This window comes from Aristolochia californica, unplaced genomic scaffold, assembly GCF_029961685.1.
Source record: "Aristolochia californica isolate CCGP_79_NKW_82.1479 unplaced genomic scaffold, dmAriCali1.0.hap1 SCAF_3, whole genome shotgun sequence".
Classification (NCBI taxonomy): Eukaryota; Viridiplantae; Streptophyta; class Magnoliopsida; order Piperales; family Aristolochiaceae; genus Aristolochia; species Aristolochia californica.
Window position 1 is genome coordinate 7,095,683 of NW_027181992.1, and position 24,479 is coordinate 7,120,161.

The window sequence follows — 24,479 nt, forward strand, 5'->3', positions numbered from 1 at the left end:
AAAGCACATCTCGGCCTCCCTCTTTTCTCCTTCTCGGCGTACCGTCGGAGTGTCGTCGTTGCCCGTTGGCCTGCCGTTAGGGAAGATGACGCGCAGGAAGATAATGTTTAATGTTTCCTAATTAGGAAAAATTAAACCATCGTCATAATTGGTTTAATTATCCAATTATTAAACCATTAGTTTTTATTTTTTGTTAATATATTATTAATTAATAATATGTAAATAATATATTATGATATTGATAAATTAATATATTTATTTATTTATTATGTATTTTTTTATTTTGTATTAAATTAGTGAGTTTTAATGTTAAACTATATCCTATGTTATTACAAAATAATTTATTTATTTATTATATTCATTTTTAAATTTTTAATTATTTTAAATAATTTATTCTAATAACATGTAATTATTATATTATTTTATAATAAACTAAAATAATTAATTAATATTTTATTTTATTTTATTAATTAATATATTAATATATCTTAATACTAGAATCACTCATTGATATTATAACCGTAATTATTTTAATTATATTTTTTATTTTAAGACACTAAGCCGTGAATCTGACCCTAAACGAGGGTCCAGGGATAATAAGCCTACTTCAATTCTCGGGAACATCTTTAGCTCGACCAGAATTGGATTTTATGGCGACACGCAAGGGCCAGAGTTTTCTGACCCGGAGATATGATCCACTACTTCCGGATCAACCTACCTTTTTAAAGGGGAAGGGTTGGGTGGAGTGTTCAACTTGTTTCTAATGGTATGATTTTTATCAGAATGCCTCCTGCTCTCAAAATGATATCAACAAAATTAAAGACCAGATCATGAAGTTACAGCTTCAACAAAATTTTATCCAGTACAGTAATTAGTACTTGGATAAGACAGAATTTAGTTAAGCTTAAACCAAACATACAATACTCAACTCATCATCTATGAGGATTTTACTTTCAATTAAAATTTCAACAAAATATACAACATTATCGCATAAATTTCACAGAGAAACTAGTATTTGGCTCATGTAATACAATGATTCTCACCTGGTGAAAGTAAAACACTGAAAAGTGAAGATCAACACTCAACCATGAAAACAAAGCAAACTGTATGAGCCTTGCAGATTTCTCCACAGCAAACCTGAAACAGCTCTGAATAGAGGTGGTGCAACATTGATATACAATTCAAGTGGAAAAGAAAAAGAATGCAATGAACGGACTTATTTATTGATCACTTCATTTTGATCCAAATACCTCTTCAATCTCGCCTGTACACAAACCTACACAGCTAGCTCTCCTCTCAGTCCACAGAACCGATCACAAAAAATCAATGCTGGTGCAACCATCACAGCCCATTGACTGCAGCCTCTTGCCCCTGCATGGATATTACCCAAATTGTTCTAGGGCCCTGGTTTCCAACCACTGAAGCCTAACTTTACAATAGCCAATCCCTTCAAACCAAGGGATCTAACAGGATTCATTTTCCAGCAAAAACAGGTAACGAAATCTTGAATCGAAAGGGACAATGGTGAATCCCCTAGCACCTAGGAGTCTCTGCTTCCTATGTGAGGTGCAGTCTCGAACTATAGATGCCTGTTCAGGGGAAAGGTAGCTACAAATCCAGTCTGCCAGCAGTGAGTCCTCTACTATACCTTTGGCATAACAGTGTAGTAGCTTGGGCACCAGCAGTTTCCCTTTACTACTTATACCCACTGATGCTTGGATATAATCCCTCAGGGACTCATGGAGCTGCTCTCGAACATCATCCGGCGTGAAGATTTTTACCTGTGCCAAATATAGACAAGTTTGACTTTTTACATATAAGAAAAAAAAAAAGGAAAGCTATATCCCTACTACTGGATGTCAAATTTCTGAAAAGAATGGCACATGACTCACATAATCTAATTTTTGTACACACTCTAATTTTTCTTCTGATTTTTGGAAAGTAATGTCTCCACAGTTTACTGCTGTAGCAGAGTAAAAAATACTACTTTTTACAGCACTACCTCTAGCCACATGATCATTTGTATAACTTAACATTCAAAGGAAACAATGTTTACTTACAGCAGGAGAAGAAAACATCCCACAGCTAAGAGCAAATGCAACCATGGAATCAGAGCTATCGATGGAGTATGTCTGCCGTTCCTCAGATAACTTGAACTTATGCAAAGCCAGAACCAAGGCCTGAAAGGAGAAACAGGAAACTAATATAGAAGGGTTGAATACAGTCCAAAAAATAAGCACATAAAAGACATGCATGTGTAGGCCGCCAAGCAGTTTGCTAAAATCATGCAAAAAATTGAATAAAAGAAAATAGTCATACTATTTGTGGGCGATGCGCAGGAGGTTTCATCTTTAGAATGTTGTATTCAATTTCAGCAGCACTGACCGAATGCTCTCCGACAGTGTAAGACACCTATGAAAATTTTGACATCTCAGTCTGAAGAAAATGGAACCATCAGTATTATGGGAGAAAAGTTTGATTTTCAAGCAAACCTTCTGCATTAAAGAGGAAAACTTGATCTCACTTTTTGGAACTCCATATGCAAGATAAGCCTGGAAACATATTATCACACATCTCAGCCAAGGTCCTGTATTAAGAAAATAAGGCGGGCACATCACCTCAAAACATGACATGTGAGACATGAAAGTAAGAAAGTCAACCAGCAATTTTTAGGCAAAAAAAGAGTATGTGGGGGTAAGAAATCAAAAAAATTTCCACCCTAAAAATCACATAGCTTCTTCAGGTTTCAAGTCCTGAAAGAAGATCGAGTCATCCCTAAACTTAAGACTTGACATTATGCATATCCCTGGTTTCCATGTATAATGAAAATCCCAGCTGGCACAAATGCAACTATCTTTATAGCACTCAGTCATTTTACAGGTGCAAAGCACAGAAAGGCATCATTGTGTCAATACTTTAAGACTCAACCCAGCCACTGACCAAGTGTCCTGGCCCAAGTCAGGATCAAGCCAGTTCAATAGGTTCAAGCACAGCATGAGCCATACGATGTCCTAACATTCAGGTAGTTTTGATGTTATTACAATTAAAATACATGTATAGGGACATTTTGGTCATTTCCTATTTATTTACATGCCCTTCTAGGAGTTGCAGTAAGTTAGTCATCAGGGTAGCAGTTTATGTTTCAAATTTCTATTCATTCTGATAAGTATTTAGGGATTTATTGGATTTTATGTAATGATTTATCTCATTTTTTATTTAAGTGGTCTATTTAGAAGAAAGGGCTCGAGTTTTCAGCCCCAACATGTGCCTATTCAACGCACACTTTTTTCTCCCTCTCATTTTTCTTCTTCCTTCTTCTATCTCTCTATCTTTGCGACTTTTCATGGTATCAGGGTAGTGAAGTGCGAGCCTTATGAGCCCCATTCAGCCTTCTTCTTCCTATTTACAGACTTGCGACCTCTACTTTGGGGATTTCACAAATTTTTCACATCTGAGTAGAGGTTAGATCTCTTCCTTTTGTTTTCTGCCATAACAACTTGGTTGATGGCTTGCGTTGCCTTTTGAGTAGTTCCTATGCTTGGTTGTACCCCTAGAAGGTTTGGCCTGCCATGACCTAAATCTGGTCAGGCCTATACCTGCGCAGACCGTGCTTCTGTATGCATAAATTGAAGATTTGACTTGTCATTAATGCTGATTGGTGTTCAACAACGGTTGAAATATTGAGTTGACCGTACTACAGCTAGCCCTAATTTGTATGTTGTGGAACCCACTTGCATCTATGCATAGTGCTCAAGACCAGTCTGTTTTGCTCTTCATGTTCTTTTGTGGTTTGTAGTTTGTGGTGGTTGTTCTTGAATAATAGTATTATTTGGACTGTGATAAGATGGCTGATTCCAGAGAAGTTATTACCTCTGTTATCTCTTCTAGAAGTTCTGAGAGCAAGGATTCTTATTCAATTCAGATTACTTCAGTCAAATTGTATGAGAACAATTATTTGAATTGGCCTCGATCAGTTTTTATGTTCTCGAAGGCAAAAAGGAAAGAGAAATAGCTTAAGGAGGATCCCCTAGTCCTATGACAGAAGACTGGGAAGCTGAAGACAGCCAGGTTATGACTTGGTTAGTTAATAATACGGATACCAAATTCAATGATCAAGCGATGAGTTGTGAGACCTCTATTGTGAGACCTCTAGAGAGATTTGGCTAACCTTGGAATCTATTTTGCTTAGGAGAGTAATTTGTCAAATGTATATGATCTATATTCCAAATATTTCAGCACGCGACAAGGTATCCATCACAAATCATATTACTGAGATGAAGGGTATACTACAAGAAATCAATGTTTTCCATCCGTTTACCACAAATGCAGAGCAGCTTCAGAAAGAAAAGAATCCAATTCAAATAGCACGCTTCCTAGAAGGACTCAGATTAGAATATCCGAGCAAAAATGTTAGTTGATGATGAAGTAGTTACCCTTGAAAAAGCCTTTAATCCTGTAATTCAGGCCGAAAGTGTGTGTAAATAACGGTGAGGAAGAAGTGGCACCAACTGAAGCATCAACACTTGATCTCAATTTGACGGACCAGGTCATGGTGATAAGGGTGATAGAAGATGTATTCACTATAGGAGAAATAATCATTTTTCTGACAAATGCTGGAAAATTTTTGGAAAACCAGCATGGGCAAACTCCATTCAGCCACAGATGAGAAAAAGCCCAAAAGTGAAACTCAAGGGGAAATTCAACAGCTACTTCAGCGCTTGAGCCAATTGACACCCACTTCATCCTCCTCCACGAGTCAAGACACCAGACCTTCATCCATAGCCAATACAACGATGATGAATGCAGATATTATTGCATTACATGCGTCAGTCCATCCTCGTTCATTGATTTTGGAACACCTACACATATGTCAGGTATGCCTACTTTGTTCTCATCATTTCTTGCCTCACAAAATTACTGGACTGCCACTCTTGTTGAAAGGTCCATGGTGAGAGTTACAGGTGCCTTCGAAACAAGCCAGCTCGTGAGCGGCTCGAGCTCGGCTCGGTATACCTGGATCTTGAGCCGAATTCGAGATCCAAGATCGGCTCGTTTAAATTAACGAGCCAAGCTCGACCGAATCAAGGTTTGGCTCGAAAGCTCGCGAGCCAGCTCATTAATTTAACGAGCGGCGGGGGATTCGGGGGATTTGAGGGAGTCGGGACCGGGGAGCGGGACGAAGAGCTGGTGCGCCGAGCGGAGCGAGAGCTTCTTCCTCCCCTCGTCACCGTTGAGCCCCTCCTGTCCGTTGTTGTGGCTGCCTCTCCCGCCGTCGACAGCTGCCTCGCCGGCCGCCTTCTGCCTTTCCGTCGCCGTCGATTCTATGGCCACCGCTCAATTTCTTCCCCCTCGTCTGCCTTTGCCTTTGTTTCTGTCGCAGCCATTATCCCCGACGAAAGTTCCTTGCCAGCGCCGCTGGAAGCTTTTCCCTCCATGTAGCTCCTCGTCCTCGGCGGAAACCAGAGGACCTAAGTTAGATTAATTATTAATTTTTATTTATTTCCCTAGAAGAGGTAATAAGAGGTCCATTTAACTTTCCTAAGAAAATTTTAAAATATTTCTTGTAATTTTCTAGTAAGTCACTAATAATAATAGGATTTTATTTAAAGGTTTTTTTGGAAATATGTATCCTAGGAAAAATATTTCTAGTTTTTCCTAGAATATAAATTTTCAACCAAGGGCACTAAGGAGGCCATAGTAAATTTATGGCCAGATTCAAAAATTACAAAATAAGCTAGACAACATTTGGGCTAAAAAAGATTAATATTAGTGCGTTCTAATCCATTATCGAGATTCAATTTTGAACCTCCCCTATCATTCTTTTTATAAAATGTATGCATAATTTTATATATAATTTATTTGACGTATATTTTATGTAGAGTATTAAATATAGGTTAAGCTCGAACTCGGCTAGAGCTCGAGCTCGATTACAATTTTAGGCTCGAGGCTAGGGTCGGCTCGAGCTCGAGTTTGAAATATTTAAATCAAGCTCGGCTCGAACATAGGAAGGTTCGGGCTCAACTCAATTCGATGCCACCCTTATGCCCAATTTTAAGTAGAGGTCATGCCCAATTTTATGTAAAATGTATGCCCAATTTTATGTAAAATGTATGCATAATTTTATATACAATTTATTTAATATGTATTTTTTGAAAAGTTTTAAATGTATGTTGGAGCTCGAACTCGAGACATGTATTTTTTGAAAATTTTTAAATGAATGTTGAAGCTCGAGCTCAACTCGAACTCGGTTAAAATTATTGGGCTCGAGCTCGATAACAATTTTAGGCTCGAGGTTGGGCTCGGCTCGAGCTCGAGTTCAAAATATTTAATGCAAACTCGGCTCGAACAGAGGCAAGTTCGGGCTCGGCTTGGCTCGATGCCACCCCTAGTGAGAGTGTAGTACAAACCACTCCGCATATGTCTCTATCAAATGTCTTATTGGTACCTACATTTCCAACTAACCTGTTATTTGTTATTAATATTACTATATCCTTGAACTGTTCTGTAATTTTTTATCCTACAAGTTTATTTCAGGATTTGCAGATGAAGCCAAGATTGCTTCCGAACATGAGAATGGTGGACTCTATTTGTTGGATGGCATGAATGTTCCAAAGGTTATGGCTTTATCCACCCATACTTCACCATATACGTGGCACTTGCGCTTGAGACATCCATTTACGGGTAAGCTTCATCATTTCCTTCCTTCTATGCAGTTTGATCTATCTTTCGAGTGTAAATCATGTCAACTTAGAAAGCAACAAACACCAGAAAAACTATAATCCAGATGAGCTTTTTCATGACAAACGGAGAATGATCAATGTGGCTTCAAGAAAAATCGAAGGACATCACAACTTGGTTAAATTTCTCAAACTATCACTAACTTTGTGTAAGCCATAAATTGCCTTCTTCAGCTTGTAGACTTTTCCAGTTTCCCCCTAAGTAACATACCCAGGAGGTTGCTCCATATAAACTTCTTCTTCTAAATCATCATATAAGAGGGCCAATCCTGGTTGACAACAATAGACACCCGGAACGAAAGGAAGCCAATCCGGTAACAGGTGAGAATGCCTCAAAAACATCAATACCATATGTCTGAGTATATTCCTTTGCAACAAATCGAGCTTTATAACTCTCAACCATTTGCTCTGTAGTTAATAGTGTCTATCCAACAACAGCCCACAACATTGGCACCTAAGAGAGTATCACACAAGCTCAATGTACCTCTATAAATCAACACCTCCATCTTAACATCCATAACCTGCTTCCATGGAGGTAAGAGCATCATATACAGAAGAAGAAATAGTATAGGAAGACAATAAAAAAGCAAATTGCTTATACTTGTCAAACAAGGAATCAAATGAGACATAACTGGACAATGGATGACGAGCGGACAAACGGACACCTTTACGACTAGCAATAGGAAGATGAGATCAGTTACCTATCTTTGCTTCCTTTGGATATAATCACAGTCTCTACCCGCATAACTTTGTTAGAGGTTGTAGAAAGTGATGGAACATCATCTGAGGCTAGCAACTGAGCCCCGTCCCAATCCATCTAAAAATTTTACGAAATGTGGATACCGTAGTTGCTTAAGAAGCTCCTTTTTATCAGTGATGAAAGGATGAAACATGTTGATTTCTTGTAGGACACCTTGTAGTTCACTATAATAATCATCGACTAATCTATCACCTTGCTTAAGGCTGAAGAGTTTAGCGGTAGACTCAAGACAAGTGGCTCTCCTGCTCATATAATGATTCCAAGGACACCCACATTTCCTTGGTTGTTTCACAGTTCATGATTTGATTTTTCAACCTTGAATCCATATTGTTAAATAACCAGGTCGTGACTTGATTGTCTTCTACTTCTCAATCATCGATAAGGGAAATAGGAAGATCATCTCAAATAAACAAAGATGAAAAGATTTGGAGCAACTCGAGTAATTTTCAACTTTTTTGTGATAATCAAGATCATATCTTTCGCTTCAGAGCCCCCAAACTCTTTTGAGGGAGTAATTATCTCAACTGAATCAACCATAGGAAAACGAAACAATCAATTACTAGATTTACTTCAACTATATATTGCATAGACTATGTGAACCCCACTATGCAGAATAGGGTTTTTGTCAAACAGTTACAAACAAGCCAACAATACACAAAGTCTGGAATAGAAGTAATTTCAACCAAAAAGTACCAAAATGGGCAAAATCTAGGTTAACATCAGCCCTCCTAGAGGCGACACAAGTACCAGGCCGTGGTTTGGGGATGCGTGCACATTGGACATGGGAAATTCCCAAGTAAAGAACCCTCTTGGGGGCAATGACAGAGAAGAAAGATAAAAAATACCTTTGACTTTCAACCAATGTAAAAACCTGAGCTTCCTTTCTCTGAGAAGATGCTGGATTAAAAAAGAAGAGAGTTTCACGGACTTGAAACCAGAGCCTTAGTGCTCTGATACCATGTGAAATTATGAGGAAAAAGTGTATAAGAGAAGAAAGAAGTAGGGAGAACAAGGAGGTGCCAAAAGATATTGTAAGTCAGCTATAGATGGGAAGAAAAACCATGCTCCATCTCTCTTTTAATTCTCTTTAAGTGGATAGATTTACAACAACAACTTTGCCCCGAGAGAGCGAGAGCAACGTGAGAGGTGATTTGCATGAAAATCGAGAGGAGATCGATGTGTATTGTGCGCTGTTAGCTTCGAGTGCGCTAACGTGCGCTGATTTTCGAAAATGAGTCGGGACCCTTCTCCGGTCACCATCCCCACGGCTGGTGATCAGAACCCACGACGACAGACTTCTGGCAAGGACACAACCACCTTCTCCGACGTCGTCTCACCGAGAAGACACAGAAGATCCAACCTAGAAAAATGCCACTCCAGACGCTCGGAAACCTCCTACGAAAGGTTTCAACGCCATTTGGAAGACGATCTCTCGACGAAATAAGAGGAACCATCCTTTTCGTTTCAGTTACGAAGAGAACAAAGTTACAGTGGAGATAGTCGCCCGGAGCTCCGGACAGGTGATTCGCATCTCCTCTGTCATCAAATCGAAGATGTCCTTCATATGTGTTCCGATGGAAGCCATTTCAAGCTTCGTACTTCAGTTCCAACGAGTCACGAACGAAGCCAATCAAACCCATGAACTTTGGACAAGGGATTCGATTTTCTTTCTATCGGTGAGCTCCTTTCGGGGAAGAAGAGAGTGTCGTACATCGGCATGACTCAACAGTGCTCGCCAAGATCTATATTCCCGAGGCCACCAACTCGGGATTTGGCTGGAAGAAAGTTCGCAAAAGCCATCTAGAGCCTCTCTCCGGCAGGGGGAGCCCCCAGCTCCAGCGACAACACCAGAGCCTCCCCTACACACCCAGAATTTCCTACCTCAACCCTGGCTTGTTCATTTTGAAACCCAGCAAGAGTCTTCTGTGGCCCTTGCTCTCACACCCCACACCACCTTGGGCATCATTGGGATATCAAATTGGCTCCCCTCGACTCTTTCTAGTCAATTTGGGCAATGGGCTACAGTCATCGGCCTCCCTGCGGAACTATGGCACAATGAGGTTTTCACGAGCATCACCTCGGAGTTTGGCTCCATAATTGCTCTGGACCCTCTTATTGAACACTGGCATCACCTTGATGAGGCTCAGGTCCTCATCAATCCTATTCGTCCTTGCGAAGGACATTACTTCCGATGCATTATGGTGGATAATGCCCGATTCTGGATCCGCATTGGGTTGGCAAATATGGAAGACTTCAAAAATGTGACCTCAAGCCCTGCAGCTGAATCTAGAGATTCTTCACAGCCTGTCCGCACATTGAGAGCGGCAACCCCGGTCTCTTCTCCCCAGCAGATGCGTCCTCCCCCAGCCATTCTTACAACTGGCATTGATGTTATTCCAATTGCCTCCTCGATAGTCCCTCCCTCCAGCCTGCCATTCTCTCTTGGAATGTTCGTGGAATTGGATCCGGCGTCGTCGTGCCTCAGTTCGGGACCTGCTTGCTTCTACCAAGGCAAATGTTGCTATTTTTCAAGAAACCAAGGCGGCTTCTCTGCCCCTTTGATATATCCGGGAGTTGTGGCCTTTTAAGGAGCCTGGATGGATTTTTGTGGATGCGATTGGATCGGCTAGTGGCATTCTGATGGTGTAGGACACTAATACCATTGAGGTGCTTGATCATTGTTGTGGCACTTACTCCCTTGGAACCAAGCGGAGAGAAAAGGATCGGGAAACATTTGGTGCCTTATGGGTGTGTATGGTCCTACTAGACACCATGAGAGACATCTCTTCTGGGATGACCTTTTGAGGACTTGTCAGAGGTGGCCCATTCCTCTGATACTTGCGGGGGATTTCAATGTTACCCAGGGGATTTCAATGTTACCCACTTTTGCCATGAGAAATCCCCGCCCTCCAGGAGAATCACTACCTCCATGAGGCTATTTGCAGACTTTATTGGCAGTTGGGATCTTGATGAGGATACCCTATCTGGGAAGACCTTCACTTGGTCAAATGGCAAACAGCCCCCCGTCCTCTCCAAGCTTGACCGCTTCTTAGCCAACAACGATTGGCTCCAATTATACAGCAATGTCACAAGCAAAGTTCTCAATAGGGTCATTTCCGATCATTGGCCAATTATGGTTGATACTCACTTCAGCAGCTGGGGCCCCCCCTTTCAGATTCAACAATGATTGGATGGTGGACCCCTCTTTTGACCCCTCCATCTAGTCCTTCTGGGAGAGGATGGTCGTGGTTGGCCCGAACAAGTGGACTTTCCCAGCCAAACTCAAGATGTTGAAGCCGTTGCTGCGATCTTGGGCCTCTGTGAGAAAGGCCTCTTCCTCAGCCGAGAGAGCCTCCGTCCTTTCTCAGATGTCCACTCTTGACTCTGAAGAGGAATCTAGAAACCTCTCTTCCTCGGAAGTAACCCAGAGATATGCCCTCCAAGGGTAAATGCAGTCCTTCGCTCATAGTAAGCTCGTGTATTGGAAGCAGCATGCAAGATTTAAGTGGCTCGTTGAGGGGGATGCCAATTATAAATTCTTTCATGCAGTCGCCTCTCCACGGAGAAGAGCCAACAGCATCACCACGCTCAGCGTTAATGGTGAGATTAACTCGGATCGATCCCTTATTTCAAACTCACTGGTGAACTTTTTTGTAGAATTATATTCTGATTGCCAATCAATTCGCTCTTTCTTCGAAAGGGTTCATTTTCAGATTATTCCTTTGGCTTCAACTAGTCTCATCGAGCTCCCTTTATCCAGTAAGGAAATTGAAAAAGCAACACTGGGTCTTCCTTTGGATCGCGCTCTGGGCCCGGATGGTTTCAACGGAGGATTCTATCGCCAGTGTTGGCCCTTCATCAAAGACGATATTGCCTACATGGTCCACTCGTTCTATCAGCATGGCATCAGATATAGGAGTATCGAAGCTTCGTTTATTGACCTCATCCCTAAAAAAGAAGGGGCAGAACTTCTATACTTCTGGCCGATCAGTCTCACCATTAGTGCCTACAAGGTGCTTGCGTGCCTCCTTGCCAATCGCCTTAGGGCGGTTTTCCCTATTGTCATTCATCATGGCCAGAGTCCTTGTATTAAGGGAAGAAATATATTATATTCGGTCATGGCATGTCACAAGCTCATTCACCATTTTAAGGCTTTAAAGCTTCCCAGATTCATCCTAAAGCTTGATTATGAGAAAGCCTTTGACAGAGTTAATTGGAAGCTTCTGGACACTCCCCTAGGGAAGATGGGATTCGGGGAAAAATGGCGCTTTTGGATTCAAAGTTGCATCTACTATGCAAGCTACTTTGTTCTTCTCAACGGAACGGCCTACGGGTATTTTAAGGGATCCAGGGGAATCAAGCAAGGAGACCCCCTTTCCCCTTTGCTCTTCAATGTGGTCGCGAAATATCTATCCTCTTTGATCTATTCGGCCAAGAACTTGGGTTGGCTCCTCCCCACGACGGACTGTGCAGCCTTTGATGTGTCGATCCTTCAATTTGTAGACGATACCATTTGCTTTGGGGTTGGCACTATGGATCAAATCCGAAAACCGTGTGTTGTATTGGGACTATTTGAATTGGCTTCTGGTCAGAACATTAACTGGAAGAAAACATCCTAGGCTATCATATCGACTCACCTGTGCTTCGGGGTATGGCTGACAATTTGGGGTGCTCAGCAAGAAATTTGCCAGTTACATATTTTGGACTCCCACTCTTTGACTTTCGGCCTTCGGCGACGCTTTGGTCCCCCCTTATTGAGAAATTTGAGAAGAGACTAGCTACTTGGAGGGGCAAGTTTTTATCTACTATAGGGCGACTCACTCTCCTCAAGTCTTGTTTGACAGGACTGCCAAACTATTTATTATCCTTCATGCATTGTCCAGCCTCCGTTTACAACAGGATTGACACCATCAATCGGGGTTTTCTCTGGAGATGATCAGAGGACACCTTCAGATATCATTTGGTGAGTTGGAATGATATTAGCATGCCCCACAATCAGGGTGGTTTAGGCATCCGGCCTACGAAGGAGATGAACAATGCCCTTATGCTCAAATGGATCTAGAATTGCAACATCAAGCATAACAGCCTATGGGGAGATATGATCAAGTTCTAAATTCAACCTTCGGGTGCTTGGTGGAGGGAGAATGGCGCTACTCGCCTCCTATCCCTGATATGGAAATCAATTCAAAAGGTCCTCTTAATATTCAGAGATGCAACTTCCTTTCACACCTCCTCTTTTGGTCGGATGAATAGTGCGGCCCCCGCCCCCTCTCCGAGAACTTCCCGGGGCTCTCTAGGGTGGAGAGGGACCTCTCTTGCTCAGTGGTTGATTCTTGGAGAGATCACTCATGGAATCTCACGTTTCGCCAGGGATTAAATGATGAGAAAACTTCGGTTTTTTGCTTTTTCCTCTCCAGACTCAGCAACATTACTATTCGTGAGCATGCAGTTGATAAACTGGCATGGAAGCCCCCGATCGTACTTGTCCCCTTTGTTGTGTGTGCGACGAGACAGTCCAACATGTTCTCTTACATTGTGACTTTTCTTGGCAAGTTTGGATGAAGATATTTCAGAAGATTGGACTCCAAATGGGGCTACATCAGGACCTTTTCGGCACCTATGAGATGGTTATGGGGATCCGCCTTCCTAGGTTGGGCAAGATAATTCTCTTGGCATGCCTTACGCATGTCCCATGGTGCCTATGGCTCAAGCGAAATAACCGGAGATTCAACTCCAAGGCTAGCACCCCGGATAATACAGCTTCTCAAGTAATGGGCCTTATCTCGAGTTGGTTACATACTAGGAAGGAGTTTGCCTCTCTATCGGGCGTTTCCCTTTGGGAAAATTGGGGTTTGATCGTGCATCTAGTGGGCCCCTGTATGAATCCAGTTATGGCCACCTGGGATCCTCCCCCTTACGACTGCATCAAACTCAATTTTTATGGCAATGTTTTAGGCTGTCTTGGGCCGAGTGGAACTGGTGGTGTTTTCAAAGACAGCAGTGGAGACCCTATTCTATCCTATGCTGGGCAGGTGGGTATTGCTGATTCAAATACTACTAAAGTGAGTGATCTTCTATTCGGCCGCCAAATCTTTAAAGAGCGGCTTCATGGCAAGTTGCTTATCGAAGGAGACTCAAAGACTGTCATCAGCTGATGTTCAAAAGATAGTTCCCCCCCTTGGCGCCACTGGCCAATTACTGATTGTATTGCTGACATTCTGTCATCCATTCATTGTAATTGGAACCTTGTTCCTAGATTAGCCAATTCTTTGGCTGATAAATTGGCAAAATTCGGAACCTCCCAGCAATCTCTCATTGTTTGGGAAGGCTTCCCCTCTTGTAATCTGCTCGTTTGAGCTCTCATAATAAATTTCAGCATCATTTCAAAAAACAAATGACAACTTTGCCCCTACAACATGTACCTCCTTATATCTTCATAACTACACCTCCAAACAACATGAGACTTAGACCATAAACTATTCTGAACATGCTGAATCAGATGAGACTTAAACTGAAATATACAGACGATGAGAAATGACCAAACTGTCCCTTACACTACATTTAACAAATAGCTTATAAAGGTAGGCAACGAGTTTGAAATTTGGATGACCTAAGATAGATTAGAGATTTGTTATGATGAAGAAGCACATCACCTTCAGCTACTATCGCACATTTCAATAAACTTTTTCTTTTTTTGTTTGTAGTAGTTGTACAAGACAACATCATATTAACTTGTTCTCCAGCAATAGATTCTTATATTAGGAGATGCCAGGTTCTCAAAGTTAAAAAAATATATTCACAACCTAATCAAAAAATGTTCAACACTGTTCAAATATGATTTAATACTTTGTTTGGTCATCTGAAAGGCTTCATAAAAAGATGCCAACAGCAAGGAACCTTGTACCCAACAATGAGGTTGCAGGTTCCAAGTTCCAGACCTTGTTCACCAACTAAAAGATATACAATAAGGCATAAAAAAGAAAGGAACTCGGACAATAGATCAAAAGATTTTGTTTAAATGAAGCATAAATTAACTGGCAATAACGGCATGCAAAACAAGGCTGTAAGATGAAAAAACAGTAGCACTGCCAGCAATTTATTTTCATTGTAACCAGGAAACGGTTGAAAAGGCACTCACATGCAGAATCAAGGCATTGTATATGTTGATCCAAAAGGCAAGTTTTTCATTAGAGGTCATGCAAGCTGGGTTAACTTTCACCAACTGTTCAACAAGAAATCTACATTACACACGAAGGAATCACATGATCAGAAAAATTGCATAAAATTTTTAAAATCTCCAACGAATAGGTTTATTCTCCTATAGATCATCAACAGGAAGATTTCTACCATATAACAGATAAGTCTCATTATTTGATAATAAATTTCAAAAATAACAATAACAATAACAACAACGATAGGAATCAAACAAGTAAATCTTAACCAATGCAGGTAAGTGATTTAAAGAACCTGAATCCTTTAAGTGTAACAGCAGCATATTCTAGCTGTTTTTTCCCAACAGACATCCATGACACCTCAACTGCTGAACTGTATCTTCCTACATTAACCCGATTCAGCTTTCCATCAACTCTGTAAGGATCAAATGCATCCACACCAGTTACTCCTTCATAACTATGCTGTGACTCAACAGACCAACTCCTAAAGAGTGATGGATTCACCGATGAATCTGAAGAGGATGTCAGGGAAGATGAGGAAAGGATTCCACGGGGCGAACGGAGAGAAGGGATATCCTTGGAAGAAGGCAGCTTGGATTTGATGTTAGAGGAATGAGCAAGACAGAGAAAAATATTTCTCATGCACCTCACCATCTCTTCTGAAAGCTTATTAGGATGCTTCCAAAGGCCCTTCATATCCAGCTCTTCAAATGCATCTGACTGTGGATCCTGAATGCCCATCAACTCTTCAACATTCCTACCACATGATTCTGCATCCTGTGCAGAAAGTCATGTGTTTTTGTTTAATCCAAGTCCAACATTGTATTCAAAAGTTAAATAAATCACATACAAACACAGAAAAACCTTAAATGGTTCAAAAAACTCAAAACGGCAATGAGAGGAAAAGGTAAGCCTGACATTTGAATTTTTTCTAATGAATGTAGGTTAGACACAAATAGGCCAAACCAGGACCGGTGAGACAGGCTAAACCCAAGATCTCACACAAGGAAACACCTCACATGCCCATTTAGCCAAAGATGAGAGGCAAAGGTAAGCATGACATTTGACCTTTTTTCTAATGAATGTTCGTTATACACAAACAGGCCAACAAGACCAGGTGATACTTAAACTCAAGATCTCACATTAGGAAACCCCTCAGATGCCCATTTAGCCAAAGGTTCAATCAACAGTACTAAAGTTGGACAAATTTCTCCCTAAATGACTAGCATAGGAACTTTTCATGCCCAAATGAACAAGGGATTATTCTCCTATACAAAGCAACTCTTGCTCTCACACTAGTTTGAAACATGGAGTATATGTACAACTATAGGCTAGTGACTTTTTAACCCACCAACAAACAGCATTGGCATTTCACTTGAACAAAAAAAATAAAAGAAAGAAACATAGTGGACAAATTATAGGAACAACCTAGATTGTCTGTGGTATAGTTCAAATATCTATGTGATGTGAAAAAATGTAGTTAGATATAATGCTTATCAAATTTAATAATACCTCTTCTCTTGTGGACACATTATTTGGTCTGTCAATAATAACCAATTGGGGACATCTAACTCCAGTAGCTAAATCTAGCTGCAGTAAATCAGCCATCCGAGAACCACAATGAGCTGAAGTTCTTGAAGGAGACATCTGACAATGAGAAGTAAGAATCGATCAACAAGGATGAAAAATCAGACAACATCAGAAAAAAGCAAAGATACAGAAAAGAAAATACCGCTTTGGTTAGATAAGTAGGAAGGCAATTTAGAGGTGATGGTCTACTTGATGTTAAATGCCTCAACTGATACTCCGCAAGCCTACGCTCATTCCTTTCTTGACTAAGCTGAAAATGCAAGGTAACTAGTTCTTCTTCAAGTTTCAAAACTGTCATCTCTAACACTTGTATGTTGGCTAAAAGCTGTCGAGTCTGTTAATTCAAGAGAAATTAACAGTTACAGAAGAAATACAGATTCCAATAGCAATAACATATGCAACCTACAAATACCTGAAAAGCATAGGAAATCAGAATTAGAAGCTACAATAAGGAGAGTACCTTATCTGGAAGTTTGTTAAGAGAACCAGAAGGTGCAGCAGAATGCTCAACAGCTCTTGCCAATGCAACATGCAAGTCCATCTCTTCCTCCAACTGCTTTTGTAACTGTGCCACCTGTAATTTGCAAAAGAACATCATTTCTAGAGTGAAAGGAGATGTTATGCTGCAAAGAGTCATTGGTTGACTACATATACTAGTCTCTATTTCTTCAGTTGCTTTTGATAAAAATAGTTGGTTTTGCATTCAAACAAATGCAGTTCATTTCACAAAGAGTTTCACACAATGACCAAACAACAATATCTCACCCAATTCTTTAAGAAATAAACTTTGCAACACAAACAAGGAACATGATATGAGGTACCAACATAGGGGGGTTAGTCCACAATGAAGTGGAATGAATTCCCCCCGCATTACCTAGGTCATCACAAATAAGGCGTTAGTGTGATTTGAATTGAAGCGAGATAACACGTTTCATCTCCTCAGGCAAAAACGACGGAAAACTGATTCCGCCATTTTTTTCGAATCATTCACTTACCACGAGCGACGGCGTCGCTTCCCCCCCCCCCCCCCGAAACGAAAAATCCCTCTCATTTCCTCTTCTCCTCTCCTCTCGCTTGGCCTTCGTCTCCTGACGAATTTTTTTGCCCGACCTTCTTCTCTCGTTTTCGCTCTCTCTGCTCCCTCTACTCCCTCTGTTGGCTCTCATCTTCGTTCTCTACTCCCTCTACTTTCTCTTGTTATCTCTCGTTTTCGCCCCATCTCCCTCTCTCGGCCTTTCTCTTCCTTCTCCCTCTCTCGTCTCCCTCTCTCTTTTCCCTCTAGGCCTCCATCTCTTCTCACTCTCGGCCTCCCTCTCCCTTCTCGTTCTCGCTCTTCTCTTTCCTCCTCCCCCGATTTCCTTTGATTTAACCTATTCCGGTGTCGATATCCTTCGATTTCCTTCAATCTTCTTCGATTTTCGACAGTTAGGCGTCGATTTCTTCCATTGGGCTTACATTTCCCCATTCAGTGGTGATTTCCCCCAAATTTCAGAAGGTAAGCCAAAACCCTAAAAAAAATTCAACTAATTTAGTGTTGTATTTGAGTTAATTTTAATTTTTGTGCGTAACTTATCTTGATTGTGGCCTAATTGTGGGATTTAGGGCTAGGGTTTATGGGATTTAGGGTTCAAATTCGTGTTGATAGGGTTTAATTTCAGGATTAGAGTTGGGGTTTGGGACTTTTAGGGTTTTAAGGTCTAGGGTTTAGTCTTTAGGTCTGGAATTAGGGTTTATGTTTTTTTTTAAAAAAAACATAGGGTTCTCGGTTTTTGGGGTGATAGTGTTTTAAGTTCTTAGGGTTTAGTGTTTGGGGCTTTTAGGGGTTTTAAGGTCTAGGGTTTATGGTTTGGGGCTTTTAGGGGTTTTAGGGTCTAGGGTTTAGGGTTTAGGGTTTGGGACTTTTAGGGGTTTTAAGGACTAGCATTTAGGGTTTGGGGCTAGGGGTTTTAAGGACTAGGGTTTAGGGTTTAGGGTTTATTTTAATTTGTAGGTTTCTCGGTTAGGGTATAGGATTTAGGGGGTTTAATCGAGTTCAAACAAAGCTGATGATGTACGGTTCATAGTGCCTGCGAAGTCATATGGGGCTCTACCAAGGGTGTTTGGTGAATTTGGACTTGATGAGTTAGTTTTTGCATTGTTCTAGTAATCTACAATGAAATTAGTTCGATTAATTTTGAAATATTTTAGAATGTTGTTGAATATGTTTGAAGTGCTATGGAATGTTTTTGCCATGTGGTGAAGAGATTTTGGAGTTATAAATATCCACCACATGGTCCAATTCAAACAAGGCTGAGTCGCCTACACAGGCGTCCATTAGCCAACGAAACCCGACCCCCATCAATGACAATGTATGATTCGTAGTGACTGCGAAGTCATATGGAACTCTTCCAGGGGTGTTCAGTGAATTTGGACTTCATGAGTTTGTTTTTGCATTGTTCTAGTCATCTGCAATGAAATTAGTTAGATTAAGTTTGAAATGTTTTAGAATGTTGTTGAATATGTTTGAAGTGCTATGGAATGCTCTTGCCATGTGGTGAGGAGATTTTGGTGTTATAAATATCCACCACATGGTATTTTGTTATTTGTTGGTTGTGTTTCTGTGTGTCCCTAGTTACTACGACGGGTAATGGTTGTCTGATAAAAAAAAATTCCATGAGGATCATCTCGGATTTAGATTATAAATGGCTGGAAGAAGACAACAAACTCCTCGATCATATGACATTTGGACCTTAGATGATGACAACAAAATGCTCGATCTCTTGGTTGAGCAAGTCAATATGGGGAACAAGATGCCCAATGGGGTTTGGAAGCATGAAGTATATTTGGACTGTGTCAATAGGTTCAATGAAGACAGCTAATAAAAAAACTATTGAGCAGCTCAAGAATCGAACAAGATCATGGAAGAAAACTTACCAAGCAGTAACAAGCTGTCTCAACACTAGTGGGTTCGGTTGGGATGCAACCACACATCGAGTTACTGCATGTCATTTTGTATGGCAAGACTATATCAAAGTCAGTAAATTATGATTGATTGTAAAACATTTTGTATGTTTTCCGCATTACTAGAACTCTATTCCAAGTCGTCTAAATGATGTTTTATCCTTGAAGGAGCATAAAGAAGCTGAAAAGTATAGACAACAAGGTTGCCCTCTTTATGACAAATTGGCTTTGGTAGTGGGAAACGCAATAGCCATGGGGAGAGCAAGTCAAAATGACGAAGACATGTGCAATGATGTCCAACATGAGGAAGAAAATTCACGCTTGGACATGCTCGAGGATGTCGATTTAGGTAGAGATACTCCTTCGCCATTCTTTACAAAAAATGAGTCGGCACCTGATCAGTCTCCAAGTATTAACCCGTCAACTTCAAGTCGTCAAAGAAAGAGACCGCAAATGGCCACCGTTCGTTGATACAATGACAAGAATTGCCACCCTATTGCAATCTTTACAACCTAAAGATGATAAAACCGCCAGAGAGAATTGGTATGAAGCCCTCACAGAAATCCCGGACCTGTCGATAGAGATGAAGTTTCGCACTCCTCTATTGTTAAATACACCAATGAAGAAGGACATGTTTACGAAGCTGCCAGTGGAAGAGCGACTTAATTAGCTTAAATACTGTGCTGGTGAAATGTAGTCAATAGTTTTTAAGTACACTATGTATTTTGGAACGATTGTTTTAAAGTTTAATTATGTTTTTTTAATTATGACTTTATAAGACATATCATTGATAGATTATGAATGTTATTATGGTTAAGATTTGGGTTTTCATGATTGTTGTATTCTTATTGTGTGGATGAATATTGTGGGTGTGTGATTGGAGATGGTTTTATATAGGTATGATTGAAAATAGGTTATGATTGAAGATAAGGGTATGTTTTTATGTTTATGACATTTAGGAAGAAACAGGAATTATTGTTGTAGTCGTCATTGTGGTTGTGGTGATTGTATTTGCAGGTTTCCATGGAAGACAAAAATAGGAATACAAGAATGATTTTATTGACATGTCTTATATACATGATGAGAAGATACTATTTCAACCTAGGTATAGACGTGCATTACGTCCTCGTGGGATTGGGGATGAAGGCAACCTATCAACAACAATGCGGAGGCGTCGTGCATTAGAATCCACTAGAGCTGCACAATTTCGAGATGCTATAGCAACTAGCATGTGGAGTGATTATTAATGGTTGTACTTTATTGCATTTGAACATGTATGTTGTCGTTCGTATCAACTAAACTAGTAAGTTGACAATGTTAAACGCACAAACTCGTTGTTAAAAATAATTTACTCTAATTATATTCGTTATTGTCTTATACCTTTTTGTCACGTGTTTTAATTTTATTTATTAAGTATTTTTATACTATATATTATGTTATTACAAAATAATTTATTTATTAATTATATTCATTTATGTTATTTTTAACTGTTTTATGTACTTTAAATAATTTATTCTAGTCACACGTAATTAGTATATTAATTTATAATAAACTGTAATCATTAACTGGTTTAATTATGCAATTTATATAATTAATTAAACAATTAGGTTTATTTATTACATTCCCTTATGTTATTTTTTTAACTTTTATTAATTTTATATAATTTATTCTAGTCACACGTAATTAGTATATTAATTTATAATAAACTGTAATCATTAACTGGTTTAATTATGCAATTTATATAATTAATTAAACAATTAGGTTTATTTATTATATTCCCTTATGTTATTTTTTTAACTTTTATTAATTTTATATAATTTATTCTAGTCACACGTAATTAGTATATTAATTTATAATGAATTGTAATCATTAATTGGTTAATTATCCAATTGCTATAATTAATTAAACCATTAGGTTTATTTATTATATTCCCTTATGTTATTTTTTAATTTTTTATTAATTTTATATAATTTATTCATGTCACACGTAATTATTGTTTTAATTTATAATAAACTATAATCATTAATTGGTTTAATTATCCAATTGTTATAATTAATTAAACCATTAGGTTTATTTATTATATTCCCTTATGTTATTTTTAAATTTTTTTACTAATTTTATATAATTTATTGTAGTCACATGTAATTATTGTTTTAATTTATAATAAACTATAATCATAAAGGTTACTCATTCTCTTCTTTATTTAGAAAATGACACTGGAATCTGTTTTCCGGCTACTTCAACTGGCTTGGACTAACACCCAAATATGAGTTGAAGTGGAAGCAATTCATCTCACTTCAATTCAATTTTCCACTTCATTGTGGACTAACCCCCCCATAATTAGCATGGATTGACAAAATTGCAGAAACTGGCAAAAGACATTCTCAAGCTCTAGTGCCAGTTTTAAGTTGCCCAACTCAGCTCATAGTTAAGCAGGAACAGCGGAGCAGATATTGAGAAAAACTAGCCCACAAGTGCAGCATTACTACCAACCCAATTATAGCAGATTCCATGTAGAAGAACTCTAATATCCTGTGAAGCAATGCTAACAGTATTGTTCCTTATGATTGGATTAATCAGAATTCACTTATTAAAAGATATAAAACAGAAGACCAACATTAAATAAGTGTTTGAGATGTACAAAATTTGTATGAGATGTAGGTCATAGTCAAAACTGACAAGATAAGTGTTTGAACTTTTCAGACTTCTTGATAAATAGAGAAAACTGAGCAATAACATTAAATAGGAGCTTTTAAATAGTTATGCCTTTTCTATTTTCTAATTCAGCTACCACTCAGGTCTCAAAACCAGCTCATGAAGAAAATTAATTACTAGAACTAGACAGGTCTATTCAGAGGCACCTCGAGGCAAGCCCTCAACAGATTAATCAAAGAAAAAAAAAGATTAAATCTAGTTCGAGTTAACAACAACCAAGACCAACTATTGCTATGCCTAAGAACAAAGCCATGCCACTTTCAAGGACTTTTAGCTAGATTGTACAACGGTGACAGTGGTTGCCCTAACTACTGAGATAAGAAAGATGCTTCTAAAGCACAGATGCATGTCTTTGCAACAAACACCCAGAATATTTGACTTTCTATGTAAAAGACATTGAGCTTCATCAGCATTGTCACTATCATAACTTCTCCAACTAACAGAGCTTACTCCAAATTAATCCATACCCTGATTTCATCCCTTCCATTGAAGCTATCAGCAGGTTGCTTTTTATATGAAAACAGTAAAAAATAATTCACTTACTTCTCTTTCAAGCTGGGATCTATAAAGGAACGTCTTCCTGTCATGCGTTTGCCCTTTTATGTCACTGCCAGTGCGAATATCCTGGAAATACATGACAACCAACCAGATCAGCAAAAGCAATACTGAAGAATGATAACCTCTCAAAAATATCAAAAAATTAAAAATTAAAAAATCTGTCATATAGTAAAATATATTTTTTGACTTTCTGTTTCAATTCTGAAAGAGGGTGCAGAGTATGGATTCTGATACACAAAATGGATGGCTTCCCCTAAATTAAGTGAGCAAAGATATTTACAGATTTACTGCTTCTATTACATATACAGCAGCATCTCTTCTCCCATTCAGTGTTTCAAAGAAACCAGCTAAATCAACAACAATTAGAATATAAAACGTGCAGGAGGAGAGATTGAGAAAGAAGAATAAAAAATAACTCCTTCAATTTAAATGTAGTGGCAGTTAAAAATTAGGAGAAGCAAAACTTTGAGTCCAAATTCCTCTTTGTCATTCAATAACCGCCTGTGAAAGATATACACACAGGAAAATCCAACAAGAGCATCGATGAGATTAAGCTATTGCACCCAACTTAGATTCATGCTTCAAGTAGTCCTTCCTTACTAGCTGAGAAAAACTAAAATGGAAAATCTTAACCAATTATACTTTTTTTTTATAAAGATATATTTATATTAACAAGAGAAATTACAAAAGAGGAGGGAGCAAATCCCTGACATCAAGCGATTGTATGGTAGCTCCCTGTTTGGCAAGCACATCTGCTGCTTAACCAATTATACTTTGCATACTTGTCTAGGTGTTTTATAGGAAATGAAAAGCTTGCAACCCTTACTCTCATGACTTTTACATGAGTGGTTAGTAGAGGATCTGTTTTACTATATGATCAGAAACTGTACCCTTAATAAGGAGGCCAACTCGATCGATCATTGAACAGAAAACATAACAATAACAACAATTAAAAACATTTCCATTTCTTCGAAACAAATTACAGTATCAAAGAGAAGATGCCTTGTCAAAAGGATTCTTATACATCTCTAATTCAAACAGACAAAACGAAAAAGTAGGTGCTATTTGTTTTTTAAATATATTATCTGAGGCTTCATGCTTTTCTATTCCCTGTAACTCCTCCTTTAACAGCACTTCAAAAAATTTCTTATCATGTTTCAACCTTGACTGCAATTTCAGTGACCAGTAAGCAAATATTTGGAATCTAAAGGAAAAAAGAAACGGAACCGTCTTCTTTTTAAATCAAGTGTTTCATCTTCCAGAGAAAAAAAAAAAAATAACTCTGGTCGTTGAGAGAGGACAGAAATTACCGAACAAAGCACAAACCACTTAACAAAAAATTAAAAAAAAATTAAAAAACAGGCATAGATACATCGATACCCACCTCCACTCCAGATGAACTCCCCGACCCATCTCCCCAAGAAAACAGCGAACGCTTTGAATGAGTAGAAGTCCTATCACTCTTTAGTAGAAATTTATAAACCGAGGTGGTACTGTTCCCAAAACCAAATGAAATAATAACAACTATCAGAAACAAACAGGTACACCAAAAAGGAAAAACAACAGTCACTGAAAGAAAATTAAGATAAGAAAAAGAAAAAAATCTCACAACTTCGAGCGCAGAACCTCGCCATAAGAAGGATACATATCGTGTTCCAGAGTTTCGGTCTTGAGACACAGCATCTTGACGCATATGATATAACCCAGAAACCAGAGTCTTCGAAAGTCGAAATTTCCAGGAGCTGAATTTTCGGGTATTTGATTTTAAGTTATCACATCTGGATCACCCGCATTAATGCAAACTCCCCGACTCCCAACTCAATCTTCTCTCCCTTCTCCAATCCACTCTCCACTTTCGTTCGTTACACGTCCAACTCCTTCCCGCTGCCGTTAAAACAACCGCCAAAACTCGCCGACAGTCGAGTTTGGAGATTCGCAAATGCTGCTTTATTCCGCTTTCAGTAAAGCAAGCAAATGCCCATGGAGCCGTAGAAACACCAAATTACC

The 24,479-nt window shown here is 39.2% G+C and overlaps 1 protein-coding gene across 1 annotated transcript; it reads right to left on the minus strand.

Annotated features, from left to right (window-relative positions):
- Positions 1–995: 995 nt before the first annotated feature.
- LOC137960469 (uncharacterized) lies at positions 996–24,169 on the minus strand. The gene is made up of 12 exons (XM_068808101.1): positions 24,082–24,169; positions 23,857–23,965; positions 22,458–22,538; positions 16,720–16,833; positions 16,402–16,593; positions 16,182–16,316; positions 14,965–15,446; positions 14,636–14,735; positions 2,493–2,552; positions 2,320–2,412; positions 2,061–2,180; positions 996–1,781 (listed from the first exon to the last, which is right to left on the minus strand). Exons 1-12 carry the CDS (start codon positions 24,153–24,155, stop codon positions 1,464–1,466), a joined length of 1,878 nt encoding a protein of 625 aa, XP_068664202.1. The 5' UTR covers positions 24,156–24,169; the 3' UTR covers positions 996–1,463.
- Between the last annotated feature and the right edge of the window lie 310 nt (positions 24,170–24,479).

Excerpts from the sequence above, each read along its gene's own strand:
- LOC137960469 (XM_068808101.1), bottom strand. The coding sequence starts at position 24,155 with ATGCTGTGTCTCAAGACCGAAACTCTGGAACACGATATGTATCCTTCT. Across the intron at positions 23,966-24,081 it reads GAGGTTCTGCGCTCGAAGTT|TACCACCTCGGTTTATAAAT; the intron begins GTGAGATTTTTT and ends TTTTGGGAACAG. Across the intron at positions 2,413-2,492 it reads TTTCCTCTTTAATGCAGAAG|GTGTCTTACACTGTCGGAGA; the intron begins GTTTGCTTGAAA and ends AAATTTTCATAG.